This window comes from Trachurus japonicus, chromosome 4 (genome assembly GCF_045865225.1).
Source record: "Trachurus japonicus isolate A0001 chromosome 4, Traja_1.0".
Lineage (NCBI taxonomy): Eukaryota > Metazoa > Chordata > Actinopteri > Carangiformes > Carangidae > Trachurus > Trachurus japonicus.
This window is the reverse complement of record NC_140910.1, coordinates 32,602,064-32,625,196: the sequence shown is the minus strand read 5'-3', so window position 1 is coordinate 32,625,196 and position 23,133 is coordinate 32,602,064. Positions and strand designations below refer to the sequence as shown.

The 23,133-nt window shown below is 43.7% G+C and overlaps 2 protein-coding genes across 2 annotated transcripts in view; one reads left to right on the top strand and one right to left on the bottom strand.

Moving 5' to 3' along the window:
- wdr18 (WD repeat domain 18) overlaps window positions 1-7,604 on the bottom strand; it is a 39,662-nt gene extending 32,058 nt beyond the window's left edge. The window contains exons 1-4 of the mRNA XM_085775242.1: window positions 7,359-7,604; window positions 4,822-4,932; window positions 4,575-4,708; window positions 1,174-1,315 (exon numbers count right to left, since the gene is read on the bottom strand). Coding sequence (XP_085631368.1) covers window positions 1,174-1,315; window positions 4,575-4,708; window positions 4,822-4,932; window positions 7,359-7,568 — 597 coding nt within the window. The 5' untranslated portion in view covers window positions 7,569-7,604. The remainder of the gene's footprint in view (window positions 1-1,173; window positions 1,316-4,574; window positions 4,709-4,821; window positions 4,933-7,358) is intronic.
- A 3,980-nt stretch (window positions 7,605-11,584) lies between these two features.
- On the top strand, window positions 11,585-22,680 carry LOC146989283 (uncharacterized). Its single transcript, XM_085775476.1, has 8 exons — window positions 11,585-11,942; window positions 14,100-14,695; window positions 16,084-16,491; window positions 18,863-18,965; window positions 19,101-19,284; window positions 20,213-20,316; window positions 20,807-20,979; window positions 22,484-22,680. Exons 1-8 carry the CDS (start codon window positions 11,878-11,880, stop codon window positions 22,678-22,680), a joined length of 1,830 nt encoding a protein of 609 aa, XP_085631602.1. The 5' UTR covers window positions 11,585-11,877.
- The last annotated feature ends 453 nt before the right edge of the window (window positions 22,681-23,133 follow it).

Genomic DNA, 23,133 nt, shown 5'->3' with positions numbered 1-23,133 from the left:
GGTCTAGTGGGGAGCAAAAACAAATCTCATATTTTAAATCTAGGGGTCTGGACCAGCCATTCAAGGGCCCGTTTCCTCTGCTATGGGGCGCGTGGGGGGGGGCGTTGCGCTGCGGACATGCACGGAAAAAAAAACCAAGCGCGCCGTTACGTCCGCTTGGACAGCGGCAAGAGACCCGACGCTATTTGGCGTATCACTGCCTCCAGTGACCAGGCTCATACAGTACGTGCAGGCAGGCCAGGGTTGTCTTGCATACGACACATTTAGCTTTGTCTTTGTCCTCCGTCTTCTCCAGCCATGAACTTCTCTGTGTGCAGCCAAATATTATGTGTGTGTGTTTTTTTTTTTTTTTTTTCTGAAATTTTCAAACGCCGGAGATCCGGCACGGGGCCGGAATACTTTAAGCCCTGTGTATTATATGTGTTCTGGTTGCATTTTTGTGTTTTTTTCAATGGCACCACATGGATTTGGGTATTATACGCTCTTGTTTACATTTTTGTATTATTGTTGTTGTATCCATTGTGACACACTGATGGGGTTAATTATCCTATTTATACTACCCTGTTGTTGTCTTGGCTCGGTGACTCCCTATGTCGGGGGTGGATACGCCCCTCTCGTGTCCCACACACCTGCATCTATTTATTCCTCATTAGTGTTTTGTGTTACCATACCCTGAGGAAGACCAGGTTAGGTCGAAACGTCGCTCCCGTTTGTATTTCAATAAAATTATATTTTTCTACATTGAGGCTACGAGTCGAGCGACTGCTTTTTTCTCCTTTCACTATTTTTGGTCCGGCTGTCAGCTCCTCTTCAATTCTGGTGTGCGCTCCTACCACGTTTTTTTCAAAGGTAAATATTTCAAAATAATATGTTATGTCCTATAATAATAATAAAAATAAATAAATACATAAATAAATAATAATAATAAGCTAAAAGTAGCAGATATTGATTACGATCAATATGGCTGATCACATTTCAGAGTTCAGGTGAATAATATGAAGTGATGTGATGAGATCCTCTGTAACCACGGTGACCTCTGCTGGTCACTGTCTGAACTGAACTGTTTTGGTTTTTTGATCTGTGCTGGAGGAGCTCACACACACACACACACACACACACACACAGAGACTCCACCCGTCTCAGCAGCTCAGGTGTGATGAACGTTGAACTCACCTTGACGGTCTGGTCTAAGGACGCCGTGGCAACGCGGGCCTGAGCTCCCATCAGGCCGCAGTGCAGGTCGGTGACGGGCAGAGAGTGGCGGGACAGGACGTGGCGAGGCTCGGGGGTGTGGCTTAGATCCAGCTGGATCACACTGACACACACACACACACACACGCAGTCAGAAATGAGGAAGACGTGTTCATGTTCAGATAATTTGAATTTGATATTTAAGTTGTTGGTCTGTCCAGGAGTCTCATTTATTAAACTATGCGTAGGATCGTTACTAGAAGTGTGCATATGACAAAATATATACAGATTTATAAAACCCTGTGTATGCACATTTAAATAAACATAAACTTCCCTTTATAGATCCAGATCCACTCTAATGCTGAACTCGCTTCGACACATAGGCTACGGTGTTTACACGGACACGATCTGAACAGAAAATGCAAAAGTGGCGTTGTGTTTTCACTTTTTATTCCGCATTTAGACGACCGTTTTTCAGGGGAAATATGTGTGCACACAGTGACGCAAAGGTTTGTGGAATCCGACATGTTTGTTGTTATTAGGGATGTCACAATTACTTGTTTTCACAATTAATCGTGGTATCAAACGCCACAATTAATTAATTGTAAAGATTCCTAAATGCCGTCACTTTTCAAAAAAAGGATTATATTGGAACCATAATCGGCAATTGTGTGCCAAAGTATGTGTCATTTGTAATTTTAAAAAAAAGATTAAAATTTACTTTTGTATAGATGACAATTAATGACTTGAATATTTCAAACACCTCCCCTGGGGGATTAATAATTGGTTAAATTTTAATAGATGCTTAAAATATTTAGTGTAAATATTTAGTAATGTAATTATATTTTGACTATATTTGATTTTTTTACATGAATAGTGTTAATTAATCATGATAATCGTAATACCATGATTATTTCTCTGACAATGACCGTACCAAGAAAATCTATAATCGTGACATCCCTAGTTGTTATTGTCCTGTGCTGGCGCCTGTGACATAAACGTGTACGCAACGTGAGCAGATGGGAGCAGACTTTTGCGTTTTTAGACGGGAACGCGACGGTGGAGCGTTTTTTAAATTTCCACTCTGGAGGGTGGTTTCACTATTTAGCTTTTTGGGCCTTTTTCGCCTTTAATGGAAAGTCACAGTTGAGAGAGAGACAGGAAATGGGGAGGCAGAGAGGGGGGGGAATGACATGCAGGAAAGCATACACATGGGGCGGCTGCTCTACCAACTGAGCTAAACACCACCCCGCACTATTTTGCATTTTTAAGCCCCAAAAACGTCTAATCATTTAGATTAAAGGCGCATCCCATAAAATATTCTGTCGTTTTCACCCATGAGCTTTGTCATGTAAACAGGGCCATAGTTCCAACCCAGAGCTCAACTCTAGGGAATCTGAAACGAGTTATTAACCAGTCGTCACCATCATGGGCCAGAAAGAAGATCGTCTCCCTCCATGGTGCAGCATTACGCACGGGGCTCACCGCTGCATTTATACACAGTGATTAGACTGATTGATTCATTAAAATAATTAGCAGAATCAGTTACATTCTGAAGAATGAACAAACACGACACTTTTCTTTATGTTGGTTTTTGTGATGAACAGCATGAAGTAGGACTGATAACAAGGAAACAGAATGTAACGATTGTGCGAACAATTACTGGATCTTTTTCCCCCCAGGCTTTGAGATTTAGGCTAGGTTTACACGAAGACGGTGTGAACAGAAGACGCAAAAGTGGCGTCGCGTCTTCACTTTTTATTTCGCGTCTACACGAGCGTTCTCGGGAGGAAATCTGTGTGCATACGGAGACGCAAAAGTGTGTACAAATCCATTGCTAATGCACGCCAGACCACTAGGTGGTGCTGTCACAAACGCTGCGATGCGTACGCGCATGCGTAGAACCTTCCTTCTTTTCGTCACTGTGCCGGGAAATCAGAAAAGGAAAACATGGCTACAGCTAACAACAAGAAGAACTTTGTTTAAGCAGTGTGATATTGCTTTTATACAACAGTGCTACGAGCGCATTTTAGAACAGTAATAAACTACAAGAGATTATGATTTGTTTGTTTATTTAATCATTTATTTGGCTCCGCCAACAGAAATAGTTCCTCAACTGGAAGGGAGACAAGGCTGTTGCCAGGCAACACATAAACATTTCATACTAGCTTGCTACTAGCTACAAGCTTTTCCACCGAGCTGCTTCCAGTGCTGGTTCTGGTTCTGAGCCCGTGTCTGATTAGCACCGGAGCAACAGGACCAGCGTGAAGACATACAGAGACGTTATCGATACCGTATTACATTTGTTTACCCGCTGTGTAATCATTATAAACACAGTTGAAGCTAAGTAGCTGAGCTACGTGGCCAGGTCAGGTCCAGGTTTTAATGTTCAGGTCTGTTTATAACTGTAGCAGCAGCAGAGAGATGGGGCAGCTCTATGGGGAGCCTGGCTCTCACTTAGCTCCTGTCCAGCTGAACAGCGGAGTGATTATGTCTGTGAAAAGTCCCAGTGCTGTTATACTGTATATCAGCACTCATGGAACGTCTCTTGTCCAATCAAATTGCTCGGTTGGGACCTGTCGGAACTAACTGTTGTATAATTGTAGTTATTGCGGCCAAAGTAGCCTGCAGGTCTGAAGGGTGGATGTAATCCGACATGTTTGTTTGTATCGTGACGTCAACACGCCGACTTGACGTGAGCAGAACAGCAGATCTGAGCCAGTTTTGCGTCTTGGCCTGTTTAGGCGGAGACGCTGCGCTGGAGCGTATTCAACTTTTCCACTTTCAGGGGTGGTTTGAGATTTTTGCGTCTTCAAGCCCCAAAAACGCCGTCACCATATAAACGAAAGGCACTTCCGATAAAATATTTTATCGTCTTTACTCGCAAGCGTCTTCGTGTAAACGGCCCCTTAATTGACTCTTAATCACATGTTCACAGTCTCATAGGAACATATCAACACGTTAGGACTGGATGCTTTATTCCATGGAGCCGCGCAGTCTTCTTCTCCTCTGCCTGCGCTCCGGGAGTGGACAACATGACGGAGAGACGGTGGTGATTAAATATAAAGAAGGAATTTTGATTTTGAAGTTCTAGTTCGATTCCAAGAAGATGTTTCTGAAACAATGACTCAGTCCAAAGCAAAATAACACTGTTGAATTAAATCATGGATCTAACGCATGATACGGGTTGAAATTAACTGTGTGACGGGGGTGAAAATAAAAAAAAAAGGTTGTTATTCTGACACTACATTTCTCCAGTCTGACGTTAGTTCACCACCACAACGCGTACGCATGGGGCAGAGTTTGCTTCTGGGCCCCGGTTTGTGCAAACGCCACCTTTATAAATGAAGCCCCAGGTGTGTCCAGGTGTGTGTGTGTGTTACCTGCACAGACTCCACACCAGAGCCAGGTTGTCTTTGCCTCCAGACACAAAATGGCTGCTGTCGTCGGTGAACTTCAGACAGGTGACGTCCTGGTAGTGACGGCTGAGGACGGACAGCAGCTTCCCTGTGCACACCTGGACCAATCAGAGAGAGAGAGGAGACAGACAGTTTGACCCGACAGGTTGCCATGGAAACCAGACACCTCCAAGCAGAACATACCATAACCAAAAAGGCAAAGAGGACTGACCTCCCACAGGTAGACGGCCTCGGCCACGCCGGCCGCCAGGTAGAGGCCGCTGGGTGAAGCCGTCAGACACGTGACCACACCTGGACACATGATCTTCTGCTGCAGCTGGTCCTGCAACACACACACACACTGATCAATCATCAATACTGGTTTGCTCAGGTTTGATCAGGTTTCACTTCCTGACCACCAGGCCCTTCCAAAATAAAATACTTAAGCTGATGATAAAAAATAGAAATCTAGAATTTTTTAACTTTTTTTTTTTTTGAGATATTTTACCACTTTTTCTTGACATTTTTTAACTTTTTTTTTAATTGCATCACCTTTTTCTAGAATTTTTACTTTTTTTCTTAGAAATTTTACCATTTTTTTCTAGACATTTATAAACTTTCTTTTTGAGATATTGTTACCATGTTTTTTCCAGAAATTTCACTAAAATGTTTCCAAAGATACCGTACATATTCAATCAAATTCCATTGGCCCTAATTTGAACATCCAACAATGTTCTTTAGTCTCAGAACAATTATTTGTGAATTTCTGGTGTTTGTTTCAAAATTTTGTCCAATGGGGGTCCGAGGTCTAATTTGTGTCAGTTTAGGGTCCTTGATTTAGATGAATAGAAGATAGAATAACTTTATTGTCATTGCTCATGTAGAATGAGACTTTGTCTGGCAGTAGTGTTGTCACGATACCAACATTTTGGTACCGGTATCGGTACCAACATGTTTTTCGATACTTTTTGATACTTTTCGGTACTTTTCCAAATAAAAAGAGAACACAAAAAATGTCATTATTGACTTTATTTTAATAGAAAATCTTAGAACTATAACATATGCATCAGTACTGAACTCTTCCTAAATTAAATCATTAGTGGTCTGTTTAAAAATGATTATCAACTGCGTTATTTGAGGTCTGAAAACACTGCATCTTTTTTTGTTATTTTGACCAGTTGTAATTTTTGGGAGAAATTGTTCTCAGTAGTTTATAGAATGAAACACAAGCGTTCATTTTACACAAACACACACCTATTGTTTCCCATATGCAGCGCCACAGAATCAAGACCAACTCTTATCCGTAAGTAGCTAATAAGGAATAACGGCTATTATTAGCCTATCATTAATAATAATAATAATAATAACAACTAACAGTGAGCAGCAATGTGTGCAATACATATTATTCAAATAACGCCAGGTAAACAGCAGGTCGCGTGCTGTTTTTAAAACAACAGCTTGTCTGAATGAATGAATGAGGTCCAGCTGTGACTCCACGCGCGCAAAGAGCGGTGTGTTAGTGTTTTACAGTTTTTCTCGATTGCTAAGACACATTTCTGGAAAGCTGCTCTCTCTCCTTTTCTCTAAACTGTGAACACAAACCCCAGTTTTCAAGCTACATTCACAAAACCTCAGACTCTTCTTGCAAAACCAAACTTTCACCTCAAAACAGTTCAATCTGTGCCCAAAACTGAACTCTGTTGTCAAATCGTGCCCCGAGTCAATCAAAATTAAAAACACTACTGAGCCAGTCACTAAACACAACGCTCAGGACATGAAGCTGTAGAAATAAATGTTTATTGTTCACTGTAGCTAAATGCATGTTGCAAAACAAAAAACCTGTAGCACTTCTCTCCTTCCCTTTCTTTCACCCTCCTCCTTCCCTCCCCACATCCATGTCATCCCCTTTTCCTTCCTTTTTTTTTTCTTCCCAGTTCATTCCTCCCTCCCTCATCCTCTCTTCCTTCACCCTGTCGTCTCTCATCTTCTGCTCTTCCTCTCCTCCTCCTCTCACTCCATAAATGCATGTTGCAAAACAAAAATCCTGTGCATTTAGCACTTTTACAGTACAAAAACAAAGAGAAAACCTGTGCATTTAGCACTTGTATACAGTAAGCCTACGTAAAAAATAAAGTACAGAAATATAGAAATGAGATGTGCACACTGTAACTCAGCCACAGCATCATTTCTCTGTACTGGGTCAGACCACAGGACTTCATCCTGAACTGGACTATATATGTTTCCTCACATCATTAGCGACAAGTGTTATCTATTTTGAGTTGTTGTGTTCAACCGGTGAAACTTGTGCTTTAATTGTGTTTGACTTTTGCCACCTGTGCTCAGCATTATGCAACACAGGTGCATCACAATGAAAATGTGTTGGTGAGTTGTGTCTAAACAGGTGAGAAGTGCTGATGGTTTTGCCAAAAGAGAGTGACTGGTTCAGTCAGTGGGTTCAGACAACTGATAATTTGGTTCAGACAACAGGTATTTCAAAGGAAAGAAAGCAACTGGACTTAGTTAATAGTTATATGTCCAGGAATATAACTAAGTCCAGTTGCTTTGGATTGAACCTCCTTTGAACCTACTATGACCTGGACAAATGAGAATATGCACCGGCTTATTCAGACAACAGGGTTTAGTGTTTCAGCAGGTGAGAAAAGCTGTATTAGTGTGGTCATGTGCATGCAGCAGGTATGTCCAGATGTCCAGCTGTGTGTGTCCAGCTGTGTGTGTCCAGCTGTGTGTGTCCAGCTGTGCTCCTCCTACCTTCCTCTGGATCTCCCACACGTTGATGAAGTTCTTCCCGAGCTGCGCGGACAGCAGGAACTCCCCGCGGAGCAGCGCCAGCGTGCGCGCCGAGCTGTTGCCCCCCCGGTAGGACAGCAGGCTGGAGCCGCTGTGGGGGTCGAACACGGTGCTGTTCCACAGCTGAGAGCCGCAGTCGCTGCTCAGCACCACCTCCAGAGGAGCCGCCATGTTCAGGCTCAGTCAGGCAGGCAGAACAACAGACAGCAGCACCACGAGGAAACACGCCGGCTGTCCGCGCGGCGCAGCCCGACGTCACGTCCGGCTGGCTCCCGGTGCATTGTGGGAGATGTAGGAGCGGAGTACTAAAAAAAAATACTGCTTTTTCTTCTTCAACTTCATTTAAATTCAAATTAACAGTTTAGTTTGAGATGTTTTTTTTATTATTATTTCATGTTAATAATATTCAAATTGTTTTGTTTTTTTTCTAGACTAAACAGTTTAGTTTTAGATTTTTCAACCGTGACTGATCACAAACAGTAAATCAAATCAAATAAAAATAAGTCAAGGACAAAAAGAACAAAGAAGAATTTAAAAAAACTACATAAATAGACTATTTATGTAGTCTGGCTCCCGGTGCATTGTGGGAGATGGAGGAGCGGAGTCGCAGATGGATAAATAGGTGTTTTTTCTTCTCCAACGTCATTTAAATTCAAATTAACAGTTTAGTTTGAGATGTTTTTAATTTTATTTAATGTTAATAATATTCATATTGTATTTTTTATTTTATTTTATTTTATTTTTTCTAGATGCAACAGTTTAGTTTTAGATTTTTCAGCCGTGACTGATCACAAACAGTAAATCACTTAGCTACTCACCAATAGCTACTTCTATGCTACTGTTGCAAGTGAATTTTCCACATGTGAAATCAATAAAAAATAGTCTATTTATGTAGGGGTTTTTTTTGTTCTTCTTTGTTCATTTTATCCCTGACTTATCTTTATAGATAGATAGATAGATAGATAGATAGATAGATAGATAGATAGATAGATAGATAGATAGATAGATAGATAGATAGATAGATAGATAGACACCTGAATATCCTTCGGGATTAATAAAGTAAATCTATCTATCTATCTATCTATCTATCTATCTATCTATCTATCTATCTATCTATCTATCTATCTATCTATCTATCTATCTATCTATCTATCTATCAAATCATTGTGAAGTCAAATAAGATAAGTCAGGGATAAAATGAACAAAGAAGAATTTTAAAAAAACTACATAAATAGAGGTTTGTTTTTTTTTGATTTCACATGTGGAAAATTCACTTGCAACAGTAGCATAGAAGTATTGGACAAGTGAAGAAGTAAGGAATAAAAATATAAAAACTTTACTATACAAAAATGTATATAAAACAAAAATATGTAGGCTACTGTTATGTACAAAAAAAAATTGAATAGAGAAAAAACTAAAAATATATACACGTTGTTTGATCGGCACAGTGGGGGTCGGCATGAATGTACAACCTGTAGGCTATGAACTGAGCAAAGTAAATTACACAAGGATAAATAATGCTGGAAAATAGGTAGATAAAACTACCATAGTAATATTAAAGAATTATAATAATACAACGGTTGTATGTGGCTGGTTGATAGTAAACTAATCTACAGTTGATTAAAGTGAGTATTACAACAGTAAAGTGACGTCGTGAATCAATCAATATCAGTATCAGATCATTATTATCAGAGGTAAATAAAATAGAAACACAATTTAAACAGAAATGTATTAAATCTATGAACAGAACCAGAACCAGGAAGTAAAGTCACAGCCGACTGAGCTCAACTCAACATCACACGTCAGCAGTTTGTTATGAGCAGCCGACTGTGTGTTGAGCCTCTGACTTACTGTTACCTGCTGTCGTCCAGGTGTCCAGGAGTCAGGTGTCTCTCTGGCTCCGCCCCCTGGTGATGGAGACTTATTGGTATCTTGATAACACTTTACTACGACGCCTATCTCTATAACACTTTATAACTATACTTACAATGAGTTATAATGCAGTTATAGCTGTATAACTATAGTTATAAGCACTCATAAATGATCATAATGCTTTATAACAATAATCATAACACACTATAAAGCATTTTATCATGACTTCTAAGGTCAGGTATTATAATACGTTATAATTGTTAGTAACTCACTGACAATGCCCACATCGATAATGCATTATAAATATAGTTATAATGTGTTATAATTGGCTTATAGACGTGTATAACTATCATTATAAACACTCATAAATTACCATAAGGCTTTATAACAATAAGCATAACATATTATAGCCTAGAGCATTTTAAAGCAGATATCAGTGGCACGGCCGTTTCGGCTAATGCTGTGTTCAAGGCAGGCTTTTGAAACCGTAAGTTACAGCTTCAAGTCACAACTACGACTTGGTAGCGTTCCAGGTAACCCGTAGCTCGTGTTTTTACCGTCCTGTTGTCTGTGAAAGTTCCCTATAACGGCCACTCGTAACTTCCGACCCGTGAACTCGTACCAGATCGAACTGGTATGACTTCACAGGAAGGAAAAACACAAAGTACGAGTTTCCTTGAACGCACCATGAGTTAGCAGCCCCCGCCCTTGTCAGGCATCAATTGGTCCTCGTGCTACGTCACCACATTCACGCGCATCCCTTGGCTGCACACACAGCCCTTCATGCCGTTCTCTCCCCTCATTGGATAACACTTGTATCCCACAAGGAAAATTTTCTCCTCGGGTTACAGCAGAGCAGAGTGACGGAGAGACTCGTGTTTAGGCTGAAATACTTCATGTAAGTGATTGCTGACGGAAAATAGGACTATTTAGGACTTACATTAACAAAAACATTCCACTGATATCTGCTTTAAGTCTAATATAATACTTGACCTTATAAGCCATTATAACATGCTCTGTTACCAAAATTTCTATGGGCTTTATGGGCTTTATGGCTGGTGACAGTTTTTTAGTGATAAAAAAAGAGATATCCAAAATCCCCTCGGTGAAAACTTCTGACTATAATACAGTATGTCAACAAAATAAAACAAGAATTTTGAAAGGGGCTTTTATCCATTGTTCAGATTTCAGTTCTGGAAATTAGCGCATATTTCATTAGATATTGCCTCATTTACCGAATCACTATCATACTGTATATTCTTGTGTTGCCCTGTTGTGACCCCATTTTGGTTACGCGTACATCAAATTCTAGAGACTGTGTTTTCAACAAAAATAACTTTTTGTTTCAATTTGTTATATTTGGTGGATCTAGAGGAACTGGAGTGGCGGAACAAAGATAAATATTTGCTGAGAATATTACTGGTGGCGAAGAAATGGCTGAAAAGGGAGGCACCTATAGTGCAGATGAATGGATTGATAATGTGTACAGCATTTTTGTAATGGAAAGAATTACTATTAATTTAAGAACACAAAAAGAGGTATTTATTGATAATAGGCAAAAATAGATTACATATGTCTCTATAAAACCGGATTTCAGGTCATCTCAGACAAGACTATCAGAATACTTTTATGTATTTACTTTTCTCTTTTTTTTTCTCAATTTCTCAACTAGAGGTGTTTACCAGTCCCCTTATGTACGCCTTTACTTTCCCCTTGATATTTTTGTACTCATCTATAGGCCTTCATGTTGATTGTTCGACTGTTTGTTCGTTTACATGTAGAATCAAAAACCAATAAAAAGTAAATGACAAAAAAAAAGATATTGCCTCATTTACATATTTAAACATAAAATTTGACAAAACTTGTAATACAAAAAATATTTGTTGTAATGTGAGTATTAAACTTGGGAAGTTTCACGGTGATATCTGTTAGTTAACATTTTTACCTTAAAATACATTAAAAAACCCATAGGCGGAGGTGGACATTTTTGTCCAGCGAGGGGTCATGGGTGTGGTTAAAATGCATTACGGGTCCAAAAATTTGACTTTCATTCTGGAACTCGGGACATCCAGAGTGTACCCAAAGATACACCTCCTTGCCAAAAATCAGCCCCCAGTGACCTTACATTTGCCCGGGGGGGGGTTGGTAAAGTGTGAGAGGTGAACGACAAAAACGGACAAAAAAAGGACATTTCAACCTCTGACCTTTAAACTCTGAACCTGAGTTTTACCAGTGAACCTCTCAGTTGGCCGGTGTCCTCACAGAGCAGGAACAGCCTCACAGTGGTGGAGGCCAGCTCTCACACACACACACACACACACACACACACACACTGAGTCAGTGTGCTGATGTAAACAGTCTGTGGTCTTGTCAGGTTAATTAGTCCTGACGAGCGGCTCTGTTTAATCCTCCTTCCTCTGTCAAAGCGACCAATCAGGAGCTGCCGATGTCATCCTCACCCCTCCCCCACCCCATGTGTGTGTGTGTGTGTCTATGCATGTGCATGTGTGTGTGTCTGTGTGTGTGTGTGTGTGTGTGTGTGTGAGTGTTCAATCTCTTTGTGTCAGCCCGGTTGCCGCGGCAGCAGCAGTGTGAGGACGGAGCTCGTATGAAGCGTCGCTGTGTTCCTCTGAGAGGAGACCACAACCTGCTGACCCCCGACACACACACTCTGTGAGTAACACACACACACACTATTAATAACACACACACACACACACACACACACACACACACACACACACACACACACACACACACACACACTATAAGTAACACAGACACACACACTATGAATAACACACACACCGATTAGCTGACCAGTAACAAGTAAATAAATACAAACTGTTTCCTCTCTGACTCTGTTTTACTCAGGGAAACGTTTTGTATTTTCCTTGATCCTGATGAAACACTTTGTCTTCTTGGCCAAACGCTGAGTCTCTGACTGTGTTCAGGTTCTGACAGGCTGAAGATTTTATTGTCATCATGTTGAATCTGAACCAGAACCTGAGTCTGAACCAGAGCCAGAGCTTGTACCAGAGTTTCAGGAAGTGTGTTTGTTGTTGAGCTGACGTCATCCTCTGCCATGTGACGACTTGAATCCAGTTTGTTCTGACCGACGTGATGCAAACTGGACTGAACAGGTCTCATTGAACTGGACTGAACCGGTCTCAGGCTGCTTTCAGACAGACACGGTTCTGGTTCTGGAGTCTCAGAGCCTCGGTGCTTTCTGGTGAACCAGCAGCGTTCACACCAGTTTCAGTAGAACCAAAGTGGGAGGACGTTACTCTGTTTTTGTCGTCTCTGTAATCGTTTTTCAGGTTTTTTAAGTTTATAATTGTTTGGTTTGGCGTTGGATTTAAACTAACACTTTTTCCTTGTTGTGATGATTTCTTTATCACAACAAGGACAAAGTGTTAGTTTCTGTGGCGGGGAGAGCAGGCGCTCTGTGATGGGATAGTAATGTCTTTCCAGGACGTTTCAGAGTTCGACTTCGGTTCTCATCGGTAATTGTTACATTAAAATGAGCAGGCTACTTGGCATCCTGGAAACCTGCCTGATTTTGGAGATATGCAGTGTTTGTTTGCCATTACTTTCATTATTTCCACTATGATCACCCCCCCCGCGCGCGCGCGCCCACGGTCGCTGCCGCACCCCCCTGGTCAGATGTTACGATCGCGCACCCCGCCGGCCGCCAAAGCTTCGATTTTATGTCCGCGAAGCTTCAATTATCAAAATATGATAATCGAGTCAGCCCTAGTGGCTACTACAAAAACACAAAGTTTATACTGTTTATACTCTACACTATATGAGTTCAGTGGTGTCTCTAAGGATTCCAGTCATGTACCAGAGATATTTGATTGTTTTTTGAGTGTTTGTTGTGGTTGAAAGAATTGCCCCCATGGGTTAGCGTTGTGGCTATCCCTAGCGCCGTCTAGCCATGGTGTAACTCCGGTTTGCCTGCATCAATTTTAGTCGCGTTTTTTTCTCCAACCAACACTGGGTGACCACCAGGACAATGATTTAAGGGTCAAAAATGACCAGAATTCTCCTTTAAACTGGTGTGAACTAGAGCATGGCTACCCGACCCGAGCCCGTGGGTAACTCAAGGCCCGACGGGTAATGGGCCGGGCCGGGCCTGGTTTTTAATTAATTAATTCGGGCCCGGGTCGGGTCGGGCTGCACGCGGACAGCTGGTTTTGGTCGTTGGTCGCGAGCGCTCTGAGTGGCACGCGCGTGCGTCGCGCGTGTGTGTGTCGCTCGTGCCACTTTAGGTGGATCCGTGATCCGTGAGCCAATCATCCGTCTGCAGTCTAGGCAGGGGAGCCCAGATGCAGGTTGGATGCAGCTGCCCTCTGGTGTCGCTGGCCACGTCTCTCGGTCCTTCTCTGCTGGTTCCTGTTGTGTATGTGTGAGGTTGCTCTGGCACACATACACACACACACGGCCGTGTCCACCTCTCTCTCTCTCTCTCTCTCTACCGAGTCGTCTCACTTCCGAGCTGCTTGGCGAGCGTCGCGCTGTTAAATGTCATTTAAAATAACGTGCATTTTGCATAATAACACTTCGGGTAACGGGTCGGGTCGGGCCTGGTTTTTAATTTATTAATTCGGGCTCGGTTCGGGTCGGGTTTGAGAGTCTCGGGCTCGGGCCGGGTACGGGCTTAATTTCCGGGCCCGTGCAGCCCTCTAGTGTGAACGCTGCTGGTTCACTGGAAAGCACAGAGGTTCTGACACTACAGAACCAGAGCCGTGTCTGTCTGAAGCAGCCTGAGTGAACCGGACCCCGGTGACCTCTGACCTCTGTGTGTGTGTGTGTGTGTGTCGGCAGGTCGGGGGTCAGGCTGCCTCCCGTCTTCCAGGTGAGGTTGGAGGGTGTGGCCTCTCATCCTCATCATCATCACCTGAGCCTGAGCTCAGACTCGCTGGCCGTGGCCGCGGCGGCGGGGTTGCCTAGGCGACGTCATCATCATCACCACCAGGAGGCGTCGCCGACCCGACGGCTGCGGTTCGAAGATGAGACGGAGACGGAGGCGGAGTCGCGCTACCTGGAGCGGCAGCGGCAGCGGCGCTGGGTCGGGCAGCGGGGCGGCACCGGCGCCGTGCTGCTCTCCAAACCGGACCTCAGCCTGTACGTCGGCGGCCGCGCGGAGGAGGCGGAGCTACAGCTGCAGGGGGCGGGGCTTGTTGAGCAGAGAGGACGAGCGCCGCCGCCGTGCGACACCTGCGTCGGAGTCGATCTGAACCTACCTGACGGCCGGGGGCGGAGCCTGTACCGGCCCCACGTCAACCTGAGGACTGAGCCAATCAGAGAGACCTACATAGGCGCCATCACGCTGGGGGGCAAAGCCACGCCCCCTGGTGGCGGCGGAGGAGGAGGAGGGGGCGGGGCCACGCAGGCGAGGAGGAGGAGGAGAAACAGCCAGGAGGGACTTAAAGCAGAAGTAAGTGGAATATTTGTGTTAAAGGGACAACGAGGAGTTTCTATTTGGTTATTTTAAAAAAGTCTCACGTTAATGTGGATGAATCTCTGCTACCCACACTTGTTAGAGGACAATTCCAGGCGAATTCAACTGGGGGCTGTATTTTCCTAACATTTTAGGTCTAAAAGAATGAATCTGAATCTTTCAGTTTAATGTCTCCTGTTTTGCGGTAGTTGTGTCTGTCCCCGCATCGCCACGGCAGCAATGAATGGGAGTGGATGTAAGTTCCGCTGCTTAGGCTGTTTACATCCCTCAAAGCCACAGACAGCGTCAGATGGCGACTCAAACATGCACCGAGAAGTTTATTTACTTGAAGCAAGTCCAGAGTTGATATTCCTGTGTTTCTGACACAAACGGGAGCTTCCGACTGCACCTGAACACACCGAGCGTCAACTTGGGTCTCGACTCCGCCAGACTTTGAATTAGATCTAGTTTTACAAACATGTCGGCTTGTTGAAGTAAATACATTTCTCGGTGCATGTTTGAGTCGCCATCTGACGCTGTCTGTGGAAAAAAATTGCGGCTTTGAGGGATGTAAACAGTCTAACCAGTGGAAATTCCATCCGCTCCCATTCATCGGTGCCGTGGCGATGCGGGGACAGACACAACTACCGCAAAACAGGAGACATTAAACTGAAAATCTTCAGATTCCTTCTTTTAGACTTAAAATGTTAGGAACATACAGCCCCGAGTTGAATTCGCCTGGAATTGTCCTTTAATGGCTCCATTTTCGATAAATATATCGTTTTGTCTCTATGGTTATTTTGTTATTATTAGTGGTGGTGGAAATGCTGGTCGAGCCGACCAGCGTTTCTTTACTTTCGGTTTCGTGGTGAGTCATGAGAATAACGCCGCCGAATCGCCGTTTATAGTCGGAACTACGATGGTATGTGATCGTCTTCCAACCTCTGACTTTAATTCTTGATGAATGAAAACATGAGTCTGTCTTGCGCCGGTCAAAGAATTTCACTGTGCGCGGAGGCTCATAAATGTAGTGTGAAAACACTTCGCTTTTCCAAAACTCCTGGTTGTCCCTTTAATATAAGTCTTAAATAGTTGTATCTTCCGACAGCAATCACTTCTATAGAGTGTTTGGTCTGAAACACGGGTCTGTCAGTCACTCTGCTCTGCTCTGAGCCCAGGAGAAAACTTTTCTTGTATCCTACAACCTTTATCCAATGAGGAGAGAGAACGGCATAAAGGGGCGGTCCTCTCTGTGTGTGCAGCCAAGGGATGCGCGTGAATGTGGTGACGTAGGGACGAGGGCGGGGGCTGCTAACTCCATCTGCTGACAGGAAGTTAGACAAAACCACCGGATCACTTACTTCTGTTTTAATGGTAACCAGGTAACGCCACCGCCACCGCCATCGCCGTCGCCATCGGACCTGCCAATCAACCCCTACGCCCCCGAGCAGCTGGCCACGCCCACCCCCAGATGCCCCTACTCCTCCTCCTCCTCCTCCTCTTCATCTCCTGCTCTGGTGACGTCATCGATGATGCCGCTAACACAGAGCGTCAAGCTCAACGGCACCAAGGCAGCACAGACTGTGACCACACAGCACCAGGACCGGGGGGAGCAGGGGAGAGCGGCAGCAGCCAAGCCCCACAGGGAGCTCCGAGCCGGGGCAGAGCGGCGGACGAGGAGCCCCGGTGTGGAGGAGGAGGCTGGAGGTCTGGAGCTCAGGATGAAGAACTCCTCCTCCTCCTCCTCCTCCTTAGAGAGGAGCGCAGACTCAACAGGTGAGAATATTTACACTGTCAACATGTTAAAGGGATAGTTCAACATTTTGGCAAATTGGCCCATTGCCATAACCCCTATAGTCATAGCAGTAGGTTTGTTAACTTTATTTGTCGGTGCAAGCTATTTTTAGAACGGCGGAGCAGAGCCGTGAGCTGCTCAGAGCTACACTACGGAGGCTCATGGGATTTCTTGGTTTCCCTCATCAAACTCATCAAATACACAATCCAACAACTCCACAACGCTCTGGTGGACAAGTTGTGACCTGCACATTCACCACGCTATGAGATAATAACACAACGTTACCACACAGAGTTGTTGTAGAGGGAAATTCATGCAAAACCGATGATGCACGTTGCCTTCAGGGACAGTTTTTCATCAAGCAGTCTCTGTATTTACCTTGAAAACGAGGCTCCGTTTCGTAACGTTCCATTATTATCTCATAGCGTGGTGATTGTGCAGGTCACAACTTGTCCACGACAGCGTTTTTGAGTTGTTGGGTTGTGTATTTGATGAGTTTGATGAGGGAAACCAAGAAATTTCTTTAGCCTCCATAGCATAGCCCTAAGCAGCTCACGGCTCTGCTCCGCCGTTCTAAAAACAGCTTGCACCGACAATTAAAGGTAACGAACCTACTGCTATGACTATATTGGCAATGGGCCAATCTGCCAAAATGTTGAACTATCCCTTTAAACATAACCCCTATAGTCACAGCAGTAGGTTCATCACCTTTAATTATCGGTGCATGTTGTTTTGAGATCGGCGGGGCAGAGACGTGAGCTGCTCAGTGAACACAATGGAGGTGAACAGTACTTTCGCCTTTCCCTCGTCAAACTCATCAAATACACAATCCAACAACTCCACAACGCTCTGGTGGACAAGTTGTGAGCTGCACATTCACCACGCTATGAGATAATCATGTAATATTATGTAACATTACAACACATGAAGCAAATACTCTGAACTACTTTTTGTTTTTTGAAATCCCTCCGCCCAGCAGCCGTGTCTGGAATGTAGTTCCGGCTGCATTTCCCTCTAAAACAACTCTGTCTCATAATGTTACATGATTATTTCATAGTGTGGTGAATCAAAAATTTCCTACAACTCGAGGTCCGAATCGAAATTTGGGAGAAAGAGAAATAGTAAGAAGAAAAAATCCACAGTATAATAATAGTGCCTCGGTGCGTTTGCCCTGTGGCCCTAATAACGGCGTTACTAACAGCGCTACTTTTTTCAGTAACGAATAATCAAAAAAAGTTACTGAACATTTACTGAAACTCACTAGTAGTATTCCTGCCTGTGCAGAGGAATACTAGTAGTGAGTTGGTTAGTTCCAGATAAACAGGGGGGTTACGGGGGCGAATCCAAGTAATTTAACATATTGGAGCATTTTACAAGTAACGCAATAGTTACTTACTCAATTTCATAGTAATGTTGAGAAATCAAGAAATAACGATTGATTGCGTAGAAATAGCTCAGAAATATCAGAATAACATGAAAAGCATGTGTGATCTTTGGCCTTTATGAAAAACATGACATTACTATGAAATTGACTAAATGACTGATGGATTATTTCTAGCCTATTTCTTGACATTACTACGCAATTAATTGTTATTTCTTGGCTATTTCGCGTGGCTCATTCTGATAATAATCATTCTGCTTCGGGTCCATTTTTATCTCAACCAGCCGGAGCTTTAGTGAGTCCAGGTTGAGGAGAGGAAGCCTGTGGAAGCTGAACTTCATCCAGCTGCTCATTTTGTTCTGACAAGTTGGAAACACGCAGAAACGAACCGTAGCATTAGCGGTAGCAAGTTAGCCGCGCCGGGCAGCGGTCGGAGATGACATCATCCAGGTCAGAGGTCAGTAGGTCAACCTACAGACCCCGGATGTTGATAACAGCTAACCCCGGACTCAGAGGGGAATAGCACTAGCCTATCAGAACTAAATATTGGTGAAATGAAGGAGTTTCTCTGCAGATAATGTGTTATTTAGAGGCTGCATTCTGCTGCCCTGTAGACTCCATTATACGGATATACACGGCTCTCGGCTGGAGCTCATTTCATCACAACGACTTGTAATGACACCAAAGTTATCTGGGGGAGGAAATGATCGGATTTTATGCTAGAAATAAGGTCCAGATTGTAAAAAACAGTAATTATCCTTTAAGGGCCTGTAAATTAAAGGGTTACCGTCGTGACAATTAGTTACCTTTATAATGTAGTAATTCAGTTACTAACTCAGTTACATTTTGGGGAAAGTAACGAGTACCTATAACTAATTACTTATTCTAATATTGTGATGTCATCTGCTGATTATGTCATATTAAATGTAAACACACACACTGACGTCGCCTCTCGTCTCATTGGTTTACAGCCGACTGCAGAGCCCCGCCCCCCTCAGAGAGCAGCAGTGACAGACAGGTCAAAGACCCAATCATAGCAGAGCTCCAGCGTGACGACGTTTCACTTCCTGAACGGTGAGTTGTTGTTGTTGTTGTTGTTGTTGTTGTTGTTGTTGTTTTTAGCGGCGACGCCCCCTATTGGACGTCTCCATAGCGACAGTCAGGTGTCTAATCTCTCTCTCTCTCTCTGTCTCTGTCGTCGTCCGACAGCTTCGGCAGCAGAGACGAGTCCTCGAGACTTTCTCTGCGTCGTCTCTTCTCCAACGTCAAACTGAGCCGGACTCGAACCCGCAGCCTGGACCGGCTCAGCAACAGGCCGCGCCCCTCGGCGTCCGACCCCGCCCCCTCCTCCGGCCTGCTGAAGAAATGTCCGTCAGTCCAGTCACTGAACGAGGTGAGAAAACCTGCAGCGGTCACCACTCCTCCTCCTCTTCCTCCTCCTCCTCCTCTTCCTTTTTTCTCCTCCTGCTCTTCTTTTCCTCCTTTTTCTTTTCTCCTCCTCCTCCTCCTCTTCATCTCCTCTTCTTCCTCCTCTCGTCTTCTCTTCTTTTTCTCTTTCTTCTCCTCCTCCTCCTTCTCCTCTTCTTCTTCTCTTCATTTTCTCCTTCTTCACTTATTCTTCTCCTCTTCTTCTTTTTCTCCTCCTCCTCCTCTTCTTCTCCTTCTTCTCTTCATTTTCTCGTTCTTCTCTTATTCTTCTCCTCCTCTTCTTTTTCTCCTCCTCCTCCTCTTCTTCTCCTGGTCTTCTCTTATTCTCCTCCTCCTCTCCTCCTCCTCTTCTTCCTTTTTTCTCCTTCTACTTTTCTCCTCCTCCTCTTCTTCTTCCTCCTCTCATCTTCTCTTCTTTTTCTCTTTCTTCTTCTCTTTTTCCTCCTCCTCCTCTTCTTTTCTCCTCCTCCTCTTCTTCTCCTCCTCCTCCTTCTTTTCTCCTCCTCTTCTTTTTCTTTTCATTTTCTCCTTCTTCTCTTATTCTTCTCCTCCTCTTCTTTTTCTCCTCCTCCTCTTCTTCTCTTCCTCTTCTCCTCCACTTCTTTTTCTTCTCCTCCTCCTCTTCTTTTTCTTATTCTTCTCCTCCTCTTCTTTTTCTCCTCTTTCTTCTTGTTCTTCTTCTCCTCCACCTCTTTTTCTCCTTCTACTTCTTCTTTTCTTCTTCTTTTTCTCCTCCTCCTCCTCCTCCGCTTCTTTTTCTCGTCTTCCTTTTTCTCCTCCTCTTCTTCTTCTCCTCATCTCCTTCTCCTCATTTCCTCCTCCTCCTCTTTCTTCCTCCTCTTCTTCCTCCTCCTCTCCCTCTGTGACCGGTGTGTTTCCTGTCTGTCCAGCAGGTGTCGCCCTTCCTGCATCTGAAGAAGTTCTCGTCTGTGCAGAGTTTTGTGTCGGAGCAGAAGAGGAGAGATCGTTCCACCGACTACAGACCGGCGACCGACCGGTAACTCTCACCTGTTCCGGCTGTAACCGGTTTTCCACCTCCTCCACCAGAGTGTCACACTGCAAAAATCCCCAAATCTTTCCAAGAATATTTGTCTTATTTCTTGTCAAAATGTCTAATTTCTACTCAAAACTAACCTCTTTCCACTTAAAATAAGACTCATTACCTAAAAATTTACTTGTTTTTAGATAATTTTCACTTGTTTCAAACAAATTTACACTTGAAATAAGTAGAAAAATCTGCCAGTGAAAGCAGGTTTTTTTTGTGCTTGTAATAAGAAAGAAAAACTTGCTCCACTATCAGATTTTTCTTCTTATTTCAAGTGAAAATCTGCTTGAAAGAAGTAAAACGTGTCTAAAAATAAGCTGCTTTTTAATGTGATGAGTCTTATTTTAAGCAGAATGAGATTGTTTTGACTAGAAATAAGACAAATGTTCTTGGTAAGATTTTGAGTTTTTACAGTGCATGTTCTCTCGTTTCTCTCTTCCAGGTTTCTGCGGCGGAGCCTCAGCGTTGAGGACGTCGGTCGTCCCTGTTCGTTACGCTCCGTCGGTCGAGTCCTCGAAGCCGGTTCTGACGGGACGTTTCTGTTGGAGCTGAGTCGACCCACGACCGGGAAGTACGGATTCGTCATCAGCCGAGGGAAAGGACGGCCCGACTCTGGTACCCAACTCCTTTAAAGCTGTACAAGAAAAAGAAAATTGAATTTGATTCCACTCTGGGTCATAAAATTAGTGTAATAACTCATCTTTCAGACGATGTGGGCCAAACTTTGTGCAAAATTTTATTTTTGATTAAAGAATCTTTTCTGAAAACCAACCTTGTAAGATCAGAGCCTCCGACCCGGTGTCCCAGCTCTCGTCTCCATGGCGACACCGCCACACAAACGTAACGCGCTAACCCGTAACCCGTAATCTCTTGTTGATGACAGATAAGACTACACAGATATACATATATATAGATGATAAATAACCTTATCCACCGCCACCACCATGGATTAATTTCTCATTGAAAACAAATGCACATGGAGGAGAGGAGGGTTAGAGACACAGAGGAGGAGACACCAGACCTGGAGAGTTCAGGTTTAAAAATGAAAGTGGGGTCTGTAGATTCACCTCCAAGACCAGTGCATTAATCAACTCCACAGTGATGTGTATTAAAGGAATAGTCCACTCAAAATTGAAATTTCACGTTTCTCATTATCTCCTCCCCCTCATGTGGACTAAGGGCTGGGAGAAGTTTCAGAGTCCTCCGTGGCTTCTCTGAGTTACAGGGCTCAGAGGGTCTCGGCGTAGCAGTGCATGTCCATATAACGGTTGCAAATGGATACCAACTGTCTTTGTAACAAAAAGACACACCAAAAAACATCCAAATACCTCCATGCTGCTCGTATGTAATGTCCGTCTTGTATTGAAGCCCTGGAATGCGAAACTGTCCCGAAAAAAATTAAATAAGTCTATAGTTCAAGCTTGTTTGTAGCGGAAGCTCCTCTTCCCAGTTCGTCCAAATTTGACGAACCAATACAAGACGGACATTACATACGAGCAGCATGGAGGTATTTGGATGTTTTTTGGTGTGTCTTTTTGTTACAAAGACAGTTGGTATCCATTTGCAACCATTATATGGACTTATATGCACTGCTACGCCGAGACCCCCTGTAACTCAGAGAAGCCACGGAGGACTCTGAAACTTCTCCCAGCCCTTAGTCCACATGAGGGGGAGAAGATAATGAGTGCAATTTCAATTTGGGGTGAACTATCCCTTTAAAGCTGTACAGAAAAGAAAATTGAATTTGAGCCCACTCTGGGTCATAAAATTAGTGTGACAACTCATCTATCAGACGATGTAGGAAATAAAAACTGTGTTTTTCCTGCACTTTGAGATGCTGGAAAAAATTATATTATAGCGAACAATGGAACTGTGTATTTTTTTTTCAGGTAAAACCTCTTTTAGGCCGTGAAAATAGGCCGTTTCTTTGGGTCTGTTCACAACACTGTATGTTGTAAATCTCTGGGCAGGGCTATTATGGGCTGGCGTTGCTAACGGGAGGAGTGCAGAGAGTCTTCTACTGCAATTAAAGTACTTAGGGGCTATTTGTAGATCATACCCACTTTAAAAACATGCTACTATCCCTTTAACTGTGTGTGTGTGTGTGTGTGTGCTGCAGGTGTGTATGTGGAGGACATGGTGGACAGCAGCACTGAGAAGCTCTACGCCGGTCTGCTCTCGGTCGGAGACGAGATCCTGGAGGTGAACGGGGAGAAGGTGGTCTGTCTGGGTCTGGACCAGGTGATGCAGCTGCTGACCCAGAGCGTCACGGCAACGGTCCGAGTCCTCAGACACCTGAAGACGTTTCCACGGTGACGAGTCGACACCACCACCTGCTGACTGACCACGCCACCTGAGATTCTGGTCCAACCGGAACTTTTTTTTTTAAACTTAACACAACAACAACAACAACACACTGAACAGAAAATTGAACCAGTCCAGAGTTTAAAGGGATAGTTCACCCAAAATTCAAATTTCACTCACTCAGTACGTTTACATGCAGAGCTTAAAGCAGAAGTAAGCGATATTTTTGTGTTAATATAAGTCTTAAATAGTTATATCTTCTGACAGCAATCACTTCTATAGAGTGTTTGGTCTGAAACACGGGTCTCTCAGTCACTCTGCTCTGCTCTGAGCCGAAGAGAAAACTTTTCTCGTATCCTACAAGTTTTATCCAATGAGGAGAGAGAACGGCATGAAGGGCTGTGTGTGCAGCCAAGGGATGCGCCTGAATGTGGTGACGTAGGGACGAGGACCAATAGATCCATG

Excerpts from the sequence above, each read along its gene's own strand:
- LOC146989283 (XM_085775476.1), top strand. The coding sequence starts at position 11,878 with ATGAAGCGTCGCTGTGTTCCTCTGAGAGGAGACCACAACCTGCTGACC. Across the intron at positions 14,696-16,083 it reads GAGGAGGAGAAACAGCCAGG|TTAATGGTAACCAGGTAACG; the intron begins AGGGACTTAAAG and ends CTTACTTCTGTT. Across the intron at positions 20,980-22,483 it reads GAAAGGACGGCCCGACTCTG|GTGTGTATGTGGAGGACATG; the intron begins GTACCCAACTCC and ends TGTGTGCTGCAG.